Source organism: Hordeum vulgare, chromosome 3H (genome assembly GCF_904849725.1).
Source record: "Hordeum vulgare subsp. vulgare chromosome 3H, MorexV3_pseudomolecules_assembly, whole genome shotgun sequence".
Classification (NCBI taxonomy): domain Eukaryota; kingdom Viridiplantae; phylum Streptophyta; class Magnoliopsida; order Poales; family Poaceae; genus Hordeum; species Hordeum vulgare.
This window is the reverse complement of record NC_058520.1, coordinates 520,094,556-520,104,821: the sequence shown is the minus strand read 5'-3', so window position 1 is coordinate 520,104,821 and position 10,266 is coordinate 520,094,556. Positions and strand designations below refer to the sequence as shown.

At 47.3% G+C, this 10,266-nt stretch overlaps 2 protein-coding genes across 3 annotated transcripts; one reads left to right on the top strand and one right to left on the bottom strand.

Moving 5' to 3' along the window:
* The first annotated feature begins 2,115 nt into the window (after positions 1 to 2,115).
* On the top strand, positions 2,116 to 4,995 carry LOC123444639 (cyclin-B1-1-like). 2 transcript variants are annotated; one of them, XM_045121427.1, is made up of 8 exons: positions 2,116 to 2,411; positions 2,826 to 2,997; positions 3,088 to 3,367; positions 3,458 to 3,577; positions 3,681 to 3,929; positions 4,034 to 4,210; positions 4,332 to 4,510; positions 4,614 to 4,995. In XM_045121427.1, exons 1-8 carry the CDS (start codon positions 2,363 to 2,365, stop codon positions 4,747 to 4,749), a joined length of 1,362 nt encoding a protein of 453 aa, XP_044977362.1. In that variant the 5' UTR covers positions 2,116 to 2,362; the 3' UTR covers positions 4,750 to 4,995. The 2 variants fall into 2 exon arrangements, with proteins under 2 accessions (XP_044977362.1, XP_044977361.1); XM_045121426.1 differs by having other exon boundaries at positions 3,082 to 3,367.
* Positions 4,996 to 6,131: 1,136 nt separating this feature from the next.
* Positions 6,132 to 9,480, bottom strand: LOC123444638 (UDP-glycosyltransferase 87A2-like). Its single transcript, XM_045121425.1, has 2 exons — positions 8,766 to 9,480; positions 6,132 to 7,360 (listed from the first exon to the last, which is right to left on the bottom strand). The coding sequence occupies exons 1-2, from the start codon at positions 9,463 to 9,465 to the stop codon at positions 6,417 to 6,419; spliced, it is 1,644 nt and encodes a 547-aa protein (XP_044977360.1). The 5' UTR covers positions 9,466 to 9,480; the 3' UTR covers positions 6,132 to 6,416.
* Positions 9,481 to 10,266: the final 786 nt, after the last annotated feature.

Sequence of the window (10,266 nt, the reverse complement as noted above, 5' to 3'; positions counted from 1 at the left end):
TTTGTCTAAAGAATTGAACGAAAGAGTTTTGAAAAATTGTTCAGCAGGTCAAAATCGGATGACCCAATTTTAGTATGGGTCTTGGAGACCTCAATTGAACGTGACTCCTTAGTATAGTGTTATGAAAGTAGAAATTAATAATTAAATAAGAAAGCTTTGAGAAATTGTTAACCAGGTTAAAATGGGATGTCATAATGTAATGCGGGCTCTCCAATTTCACGAAGATTAGTGTTATAGTATATGTAAATTCCAATCGTCATTACCACATTCAAAAATTGGGCGAGTTTTAAACTTTGTGTGATGTGCAACTCGTGTGCATTTCATCATTTGATCACAAATCAAGCTAAATTTATTGGTCTTCTTGTAATTCTATTTACTGTAATCAATTTGTGGTCATCTAAGCGAGGCTCCCAGGTAAATTGCACAATACCTTTATTTAAACCCCATTGTGAACAATGAACCACTGGCAGAAATCGAGCTAAGCCCACAAAATTAGTTTTGATAGTCAACTGCATATAATTTGAATGTGAAGTAAAGTTCAAATCACGTCGATTCTCATAATTCAGCGAACTATAGCTTAAATGTGATAAAACGTGCCATGAAATTTAAATCCGGCAAAAAGGTCATATACTCACAAAAACTTGCTACATTGTGTGGATTTGTATACATACCAGATACACGATACGAAGATACACATGATACATCAATTTTCTAAGAACTAGGATACAGAGATATAGGGGTGCACCCGATACATCAATATATTAAAGTGACCAAGTCATCCAGCAAATACTTTAGGTTCCCTTTTGACCATGTTAGCTTCTAAATGAAAACTTGGCATCAAAACATAATAAATCAGTACAATGGTAAATACAAATAAAACTAAGAAATGGTGAGATACATCATGCTTACAATGTAACCAATCGTTTCCGTATCCAAAATGTATCACGACAATATCCGCCCTGTATCAAACATTAAAAAATTATAAATCAAAGGATACGTATCATGGTGTATCAGGGCACTATCTGAGTATTCAGTAGTATCTGTCCGGATACGCGTGCTTTTTAAAGTATCCACGCAACATAGAATACTTGACCAAGAATATAATTCACGTTAAACATAAGCCAGGATGCTTCTTGGCTCTCCAACGTGTAAATCTTTTGAAACTGGATGATATTAGTATAGCGTAAGGTCGGTGCAGTTTCATACATCACAAATATGAATATTAAAAATTTATTGTTGATGGTAGATCCCGAGCTCATCTGCTATGAGATGAAAGTAAATTCGAAAAATAGCAAATACAATTGAAAAGAACCTAACTTTTTATGGCATCAAAGACGCTCAGGTTTTGACATGGACGAAGCTCTGGGCAAGAAAAACAAACACAAAATCAATGCTTAAAATTTTGAAATTTGGAGCCTTATTCAAACTTTATCTTTTGTGTAGAGTTTCTGCGATGTCAAAGGGTCATGCAATTTTCAATTGAACTAAAACCATGTCAGTTATTTTCGAGTTGAGGTAATATTTTTTATGTACCGTACAATAACCCCGAGCTCGGTAACGCCACCCTCTATACAAATTGCTTTATTCACATGACCGAAACAAATTCCCACCATAAAAACGTATAGAACCCTGCATCTTCGCTTTAGGAAAGAGTTAAAGAACTACATTTTTCACTTTTGGAAAGAGTTAATTGTTTTCATATTTTCGCAAAAAGAGGCTCGCTGTTTCCACCCGATGCAACCCAGAACACGCAATGGCTAGTGAATGAATGATGGAAGAAAACCACACGTCAAAGAAATCTTGTGAATCCATCATAGGCACATACAAAATCTCTCTCAATAACAGTAGCCATTAATTTCTTACCATATTGGATCAAATGCATTGCTTGTTACGCGTCCTGCACAACCCTTTCCAGCTCGGAAGCCAGCCACCCAACGGCTAGTCCCCCCCGTTCAATCCCGGCCGTCCGATCCCCCTTACCGACCGTTGCGATCAGAGCCCTTACCGACCGTTGGAGCCTCTTCCCCGCTCCTCCTCCTCATCCCCGCTCCGCGCAGAGGCCCACGCCGCCGCCCACCCAGACAGGCAGGGCCTCGTTATATCCCTCCTCCCATCCTCCGGAACCCAGACCCCGAATCCCTCCAAGAACTCCCCCTTCAAGCCGTCGATCGATCCACCCGCGATACGAAAGCGAGCGAACGTAGATTTCGTAATAACCTTGAGCCGCGGAGAAGGGTCGCCGTAAAGCTCGCCGGAACCCGCCGTGGCTGCACTCGCCGGCGGGGAAGAGGGCTCGCGGGTTGCGCGCTTCTTCTCCTCGGTGCTCTCCGGGATCTTTGGCCAGGGCGAGGAGGGGGACGCGATGGCCGCACGTAATCCGAACGTCGCTGCCGCTCAGCAGCAGAACAGAGGTGCGCCGGCGGGATCCTGCCCTGCCCTCCTCTTCCCTTCTTCTTCTTCTTCTTCTTCTTTCCTTTGGCGTGGTTCTTGTTCTTGGTTCTTCGCTGGTTCTTGTTCTAATGTCGGGAAAAGATGGTTTCTTGGGGGGTGCTCGGTTCGGCCCTGACGCCCTGTCTGGTTGGGGTGAATTCTTGATGCTTGTCCCGGCCGATTTCTTGTCAAGATTCTGCCTCAAGCATCCGATCCGTGGCTTTCTCCCCGATTAATTGTTTAAGATTCCAATCCTCGTTTTTGGTCTGAATTGATTGCTGCTAGAGCAGCTTCTGACGCAAGATTCGACTCTGATGACGATTTGATGTGGTTTGATTTGATCCACCTCCGAGCGACGGATCTGACTTTCTCTTGTTTCTGCCGTGCAACCTTAGGTGGTGGTGGTGTCCCCGCCATGGGCAAGCAGAAGGCGGCCATGGCCGGCAAGCCCGACCCCAAGAACACCCGCCGCGCCCTGGGCGACATCGGCAACGTTGAGGCCATCAACCGGCGCGCTCCCCCCCTGGGCGACATCGCCAACGTCGTCAACGTCCGCGCGGCCGATGGGTAAGGAGAAGCAGCCCACTACTCGTTCCAGTACGATTCCCCCTTCTTCTTCCTGTGGACCTTCCGCTAATGGTGCCTTCTTAGAAACAGGAAGTCGCAGCTCCATGAGCCCGTGAACCGCCCCGTCACGAGAAACTTCGGCGCTCAGCTCCTCAAGAACGCCCAGGAGAAGGCCAAGAATCCGGCGGCGAGACCTGCGCTGCGGAGGGCTCATGTCAAGCCCGCCCCTCCTCCACCAGAGCACGTGATCGAGATCAGCTCCGACACCGACGTGACCAAGTCGGAGGCCAGCAGCGTCAGCTCCGTCCGCAAGTACTCGAGGAAGAAGGTGGTCACCACCCTCAGTCACGTGCTCTCGGCACGCTCCAAGGTACGCGCGTTACCCGTCGACAGTAAACACTTGCTTCCTAGACCTGTGCAAGGAGTCTGATCTGATTCTGATCCACCATTGCAATGCCAGTTTGCAGCTGGAATCACCGAAGAACCAGTGATCCAGGACATCGACAAGCTTGACGGCGACAACCAGCTCGCCGTCGTTGATTACATCGAAGATATCTACAAGTTTTACAAGGTGGCCGAGGTAAGACCATCCGCTCCCCTTGATAGCAAGTAGTGGGATGTCCTGCTCTGCCGCAGAACTTCTGAATCTGACGGTGCTGTTTCCATCCATGCTCTTCTGACAGAATGACTGCCGCGCCGGAGACTACATGGGCTCGCAGGTGGAGATCAACGCCAAGATGAGGGGCATCCTGGTGGACTGGATCCTGGAGGTCCACCAGAAATTTGAACTCATGCCGGAGTCGCTCTATCTGACAGTCTACATCATAGATATGTATCTGTCACTGCAGCCCGTGCTCCGGCGGGAGCTGCAGCTGGTGGGCGTCTCGGCCCTCCTGATTGCCTGCAAGTACGAGGAGATCTGGGCTCCTGAGGTAGGCTTCATTGCATTGCATCCCTCTGCTTTTCTCCACTGACCAGTGTTCGTTCATTCATCGAATCCATGTTTTGACTGGTGGCTGCTTACGTACGCTTGCAGGTGAATGATTTCATACTTATCTCCGACAGCGCCTACACGAGGGAGCAGATTCTTAAGATGGAGAAGGCGATCCTCAACAGGCTCGAGTGGAACCTGACTGTGCCCACGCTCTACGTCTTCCTCGTGCGCTTCGCCAAGGCCGCGTCTTCCTCCACAGACCACAAGAACGACAAGGAGGTAAAAATAACTTCAGATTTTTGCATGCAAATTCTTCAGATGTACTTGCCATTTTGCCAAAGCAGCGAGTCTGTGTGCTGATTGATGTTTCTCTCTCGTCTTCCCCTGGATGTGTGTGCAGATGGAGAACACCGTCTTCTTCTTCGCGGAGCTGGCGCTCCTGCAGTACGGGCTGGTGCAGTCCAAGCCGTCCATGGTCGCCGCCGCTGCTGTCTACGCCGCCAGGCTCACCCTCAACAAGACCCCGCTGTGGACCGACACCCTGAGGCACCACACTGGCTTCACTGAAGCGCAGCTGATGTAAGCATGCACTGAATCATCTCCATTGTAGCTTGAACCTGTGATTTCATCCAGTTCAGGGGCACTGACAGAGACAACTCTTTTCTGTTATGACTGACTTCAGGGATGCCGCCAAGATCCTGGTGGCCTCGCACTCGACCGCGCCTGACAGCAAGCTGAAGGTCGTCTACAAGAAGTACTCCAGCGAGAAGCTCGGAGGAGTCGCGCTGCGCCCGCCTGCGACCGACCTGTGCAAATGATCTGTCGTCTGTTTGTTGTTTTGGTTTGCAAGACTTGGGAGTGATGATGGAAGGCTTGTCTGACATTTCGCCGTGTTTGTTTGTTTGGTCGCAAGTCAGGCATATTATCTGACTTGTTGATAAACTATTATTAGGATTTGCGTGATAAAATACACCTTGGTCTTGGTGTATATATATGTCTTCTGAATGTTTGTGTACGACAGTTATTCAATATTTTGAATAATCTTTGATGTCTGCCATTCTGAATTTCCTCCTTATATCTGAACCACAGTTGTTCATCATAATTTTCATCTGAATATGAAGTTTGCATGCAAGCAGAATATCTAAAATGGTCTGGAGAATGTTCAGTCAAAAAGATGAAGGGTCTTTTCGTGTATACGACAGTTATTCAATATTTTGAATAGGATGTCTCTGCCATTCTGAATTTCTTCCTTACTTATTCAAAATCTGAACCACAGTTGTTCATCATAATTTCCATCTGAATATGAAGTTTGCAATTTGCAATCAGAATATCTAAAAATATGGTCTGTAGAATTTTTCAGTCAAAAAGATTAATTGGATGGTGAATAAAGTTTGCAATTTGCAATTTACAATCTTAAAATATGGTGTTGGTGTGTGTGTGAGGATGATATCAAACTGTCAAATTGCAATCAGAATATCTAAAAATATGGTCTGTAGAATTTTTCAGTCAAAAAGATTAATTGGATGGTAAGTTTGCAATTTGCAATTTGCAATCTTAAAATATGGTGTTGGTGTGTGTGAGGATGATATCAAACTGTTATTCAAGTTGCAGAGCATCATAATTTTAACCAGTTAGGCTGTAAAAATACAGTTTGCAATTTGCAATTTACAATCTTAAAATATGGTGTTGGTGTGTGTGAGGATGATATCAAACTGTTATTCAAGTTGCAGAGCATCATAATTTTAACCAGTTAGGCTGTAAAAATACAGTTTGCAATTTGCACTTCATAATTTGAGCCTTTCGATAACAGTGGAATTCTTAGAATAGTGAATTGGAGGTGGTTTTGCACTTCATAATTTGAGCCTTTCGATAACTGCAACAGTGTCTGTAGAATTCTTAGAATAGTGAATTGGAGGTTGTTTTGCACATTATTTTTTCTTCTCACAGTATCTCAGCTTATTTCCACTTTATGCAATAAAAAACACTGCTCATCGAAAATTTGAATAATCTTTGATGTCCCTGTCCTTCTGAATTTCCTCCTAAACGTGTGAGGATTATTCAATCGTCATAATTTTAACCAGCTTATTTTTTAACAGGCAGCAATAATACTGAGTTTGCAATATGTCCTCATGATCATATCTTGAACCATATTTTTAACTGCTTATTCAAAATTTGAACCATATTTGCACAACGCATTAGATTTTCTTCTCATCAAAATTACTCACACAATTCCACTATGCTGCAATAATCCCTTACCACAAGCTAAAGGTGCAACGAAACCAAATGTCTTTTGATGAAGATACAAGAGCAATGGAACCAAATGGCTGATTGAGTTCAGGACATCGTGATTACAATCAATGAATTGAGATTTTCCATTTTGACAGCTCTGCCAGAAACCTTACTAAGAGCCCTAGGACACACTGCTCATCAAAACTACACTCATTTGAATTGATGGTAAACCAAATGGTTGAACAGATGATGCATTTCAAGCATCGGTTTTGGAACGTTGCTGATCGTGTTCAGTAAATCGTGACGTGCATACCATCTCCATCAATGAACTGAGATTATCATATGAAGATCCACCCTTTTCGATAGCTCTGCCACAGACCTCTTTCCACTGAAGGGCACGCCTCCTTATTGCCTTGGTATCGGCTTCATCGCAGGCCATGAGCCTCTTAACTGCCCTTGCAATGTCCTGACTCCCAATCAGGCCATCCTTATCGGCCCATTTCCGCAGGGCCAGTCCAACCTTCCAGTCTTGAACAATTAGACGACCATTAATGGGTTGATCAAAGAACAGTGGTAGAGCAAGCATAGGCACACCAGCAAAGACAGCTTCAAGCGTCGAGTTCATTCCACAATGTGTCAGGAAGCCTCCAACAGAAGGATGGCACAGAACCTTCAACTGATCACACCACGCCACTATCATGCCCCTGTCGGTGTCGCCGACAAGTTCTCGCACCCGGGAAGCCTTTTCACGGAGAATCCATAAGAACCTGAAACCGCTTAATGCCAGGCCCAATGCAATCTCATCAAGCTGGGAGGCTGACACAGAGAGGAAGCTGCCGAGGGAGACGTATAGCACTGAGTTCGCAGGCTGAGAGTCCAACCAGGTGAAGCAGTCTCCTGGACTGGTGGTAACTTCTCCATTGCACTTGGAATGCTGGTCTTCCAGGGCCATGTGGGGAATACAGGGCCCAACTGGGAGAACAGGACATGGGAGTGCTGATCTTAGGGAGTTGATGACACCGGCTTCGAGCTCGTACATAGTGGTGAATAGGAGGCATTGCGCGCTCTTAATGCTAGAGACAGCTGCTAGTACATGGTTTACTGTTCTCTTGTTGTGAATTAAGGGCTCCAGATCAGATAAGGTTACTGAACTTGAAGCAAAGCCTGAAATATAGTGCTCAACTCTCTGATCAGATTTATCTGCATAAAAGAAAGGATGACTGAGCAATGCTGCAAGCTGCCATGTTTATTATTGAGATGAACAAACTATATCCACTATAATAATGACTATAAAAAAGTAACACATATGGTATACCAATTTCTCAAGCTTGATCTATGCTCAGTTCTGGCTATTTGGGACTGTCTATAACAAAAAACCTGCATGTAGAATATGATAGCATGTGCTACAAACAAATAGACAGGCAGATTTTTTCACGATTTTGACCCATGGGATGAAAGTATTGCACGGAATGAACTCTGATTGAAACCATTTCACGATCTGACCTTTTTTTAAACGCCAGAGCCCGTGGCGTTGCAGACGCACATAGAAACGCCAGTCTAATGTGGCGTTGCAAACCCACTCAAACGCCAGTCTAATGTGGCGTTGCAGACCCACTCAAACGCCAGTCTAATGTGGCGTTGCAGGCCACGCGTGAAACGCCATGGTCCATGGCGTTTCAGCAGTACACATGTTGCTGGCAGCATGCCGTGGGCTGGCTGGATGTCGTCGCTGCGTTCCATAGTGGGTCTGCAACGCCAGCACTGTTGGCGTTTCACAATGGGCCTGCAACGCCACATTAGACTGGCGTTGCAAGAAAGAAAAAACGTCACGGTAGACAGGCGTGTCACTGTTGGGCAGCAACGCCAGCACTGTTGGCGTTTCACAGTGGGTCTGCAACGCCACTTTAGACTGGCGTTGCAAAAAAAAAAAACGCCACGGTAGACAGGCGTGTCACTGTAGGGCAGCAACGCCATGATAGACAGGCATTGCATAGTGGGGCAGCAACGCCACGGCTTGTGGCGTTTCTAAAAGGGTCAGATCGTGAAATGCTTTCAAATCTGGTTCATTTTGTGCTCATGTTTAGAAAAAAGGTTAAAACAGTGAAAAAATCCTAGACAGGCCCACTTCAAAGTTACATGTGATCATTTGCATAAAGGTTTTCATGTTTGGCAAGGCAATGTTTATTGGCCACGCTCCGCGTCAGTCGGTCCTTTGCACATGCAGCTGCCTACACCGTATCCTGTCACTTGAAATACGTCGGGATGTGCACATAAATAATGGAGCAGTCAAACAATGGCACTTGAATCAGTGAAATGTTATATATTTTTGGCAGAGTTATCAAGGACCCTAGTTCATGAACATTAACATGTAAATCAGATAGTACATTCAAACGCAACACATGATAGATGCAACAGCCAATAAATGGAATGAAATGTTGTTTGGTTCCTCAATCTGTAACGCTGATGGTTCAGCAATCGGGAGCATCATTATCCTATCAGTAGCGTTAATGGTCCAGTAATCAGGAGCGTTATCAGCATATCAGAAATGCTTGGACCCCTTTTTCCTTTTTTTTTTCTTGAAAAATTCTTGGAGGAGGAACCTGACCTGCGGTAGCACCGGCGGCCGCGGCGTGCTCCCCGACGAGGCACGGCGGGAGGGAGTCGAAGTGGTAGTAGGCGGCGAAGAAGGAGGCGGGCATGGGGAAGAGCGAGCAGACCGGGACGCCCCTCCGGTCGCCGACGCCCACGACCCAGGACACGTAGCTGTCGGCCAGGAGCGCCGCGACCTCCCCCTCCTCTTCCCGGAGACGGTCGAGAAGGCGCTCGAAGGGCGCCTCCATCTCGGCGGCGACGGCGTCGAGGAAGCCCGCGTGGTCGGACGCCCGGCCGTGCTCGGAGGGGATGACGTTGGGGATAGCGCGCAGGCGGACGCCGGGCGGCGGCGGGGCGGAGGTGCGGAGCAGGCCGAGCCACTCCTCGGTGACGACGAAGGTGACCGCGGCGCCGCGCGCGGCGAGGAGGTGGGACAGGTTCATCATGGAGTTGACGTGGCCCCGGCCGGGGAACGGCACCGCCACAATGTGGCAGCGGCACGGCTCATCCGCGACGGCGGCCATCTGGTGGCGAGTGTGTGCCTGTGTGGCTCTGTTTGCCGCGGCTGCAGAGGATGTTGTCGAGTGTGCTGAGCGCGCCGTGCGGTCTGCGGTGAGTCTGTGCTCGTGTTTAACCGCCAACTTGGGCCGGGAGGAATCTCTTCTCTGCCCACATGTCACAATTTTTTTCCTTTTCTTTTCACCGGTCCGCATCTCTAGCGTGGTGTTAGGTCATGTACAGCCATAACCCTTCTATCCATCTCAAACCCCACGCAAATTGACCGGCCACTCATTGTTCGTAAAAAAAAAATTCAATCGAACCGACACCCTTTCATATGGAGTTTAAATATGGTGTGGATATAAAGGAGCCCGGGTGCGATCGGACGCGTCCGTCACGTGGCCTAACGACATGGCCTTACATGGACTCGTTCTGAAACCCAAAGGTCTGACTGGCGCCTCGTTCGTTGTCACGGTATGAACGTTGTGTGACGTCGCTCTGGCTCTCCGCCCGAGGCCATAGCCGACCATTTAAGTCGGCCGACGTCCCCCAGTCCTAGCACATCCACCTCCTGATAGGGATATGTATCTAGGATAAGGCCATAGGCCTCACCTATAGGCCCTACCCAAGTGCACAACATTAAGGACTTAAAGATTTCAAGGAAGATTTCGACTGACTCGCTATGAGTCACTCGGTAGAGCATCCATTTAGAGATTTTCCACTCGGCAGAAGACTTCCACTAGAAAGAATATGAAGCCAGTCGACCGCAGAAGTTCAGAAGTCACTCGAGGGAGGCCAAGGGCAGGCATTCGGCTGGTCATCATAAGTAACATTTATTACGTACGTTATCAGTAACGCACACCTTTGTCTTCATTACTCGAACCCTTGGTCGTGTGGGACTTGATGAGGGGTAGCACACCCTATATAAGCCACCCCTCCCCTCTGGCACAAGGGTTCGCACCCACTGAGATGTAGGGTTGTTACCTCCACGAGAGGGGCCTGAACTCATACATCGT